Source organism: Apaloderma vittatum, unplaced genomic scaffold (assembly GCF_000703405.1).
Source record: "Apaloderma vittatum isolate BGI_N311 unplaced genomic scaffold, ASM70340v1 scaffold25760, whole genome shotgun sequence".
Lineage (NCBI taxonomy): Eukaryota > Metazoa > Chordata > Aves > Trogoniformes > Trogonidae > Apaloderma > Apaloderma vittatum.
Window position 1 is genome coordinate 3,588 of NW_009694309.1, and position 749 is coordinate 4,336.

The 749-nt window shown below is 61.3% G+C and overlaps 1 protein-coding gene across 1 annotated transcript in view; it reads left to right on the plus strand.

Moving 5' to 3' along the window:
• LOC104272340 (aldehyde dehydrogenase family 3 member B1-like) overlaps window positions 1-749 on the plus strand; it is a gene marked incomplete at both ends in the record, with an annotated part of 4,574 nt that overhangs the window by 3,582 nt on the left and 243 nt on the right. The window contains 3 exons of the mRNA XM_009867308.1: window positions 221-331; window positions 471-591; window positions 669-721. Coding sequence (XP_009865610.1) covers window positions 221-331; window positions 471-591; window positions 669-721 — 285 coding nt within the window. The remainder of the gene's footprint in view (window positions 1-220; window positions 332-470; window positions 592-668; window positions 722-749) is intronic.

The following is a 749-nucleotide window of genomic DNA, read 5'->3' on the forward strand; positions in this document are numbered from 1 at the left end:
CCCCTGTCCACATCCACCTTCCACCATAGCCCTGGGTGAGAAGAAACCCAATTTTAGGATGAAGGTTGAGGCACCTGCTGTGGATCGAAGGTGAGCAGGGGCTTGTAGAGCTGGACCTCAGCACCGGTGCTATTCCCACGCTGGTGACACCTCCGTGGTGGGGAAGCTGAGGCCAGCACACGCGGAGGTGACAGGCTTTTTCTTCCCCCCCCGTCCCCAGCCGTTCTTCGAAGCCGAATTCTCCGAGATCATCCTCTGCAAGAACGAGCTCCACGAGACCCTGAACAACCTGGGCCACTGGGTGAAGGACGAGCACGTGGAAAGGAACCTGGTAAAGGGGGTGGGAGAGGATGGCGAGGGGAAGGATGCACCTGCCAGGCAGAGCTGGTGGCACGCTGGCACGGAGGCGGAGGGGTGGGTCAGGACGTGTTGTGCATCGAAGCGCTCCTCACGCAGCGGATGTCCCGCAGGTGACGCAGCTGGACTCGGCCTTCATCCGCAAGGAGCCCTACGGGGTGGTGCTCATCATCGCGCCCTGGAATTACCCCGTCCACCTCCTCCTGGTGCCTCTCATCGGGGCCATCGCTGCTGGTGAGACAAACCTGGAGGATCCAGGAGGTGCCTTGTCACCGTGCCACTGCTCTGACGTTCTGTCCCCCTCCCCGCAGGTAACTGCGTCGTTATCAAACCCTCCGAGACCACCAAGAACACCGAGAGACTTGTGGCTGAACAGCTGCCTGGCTACTTGG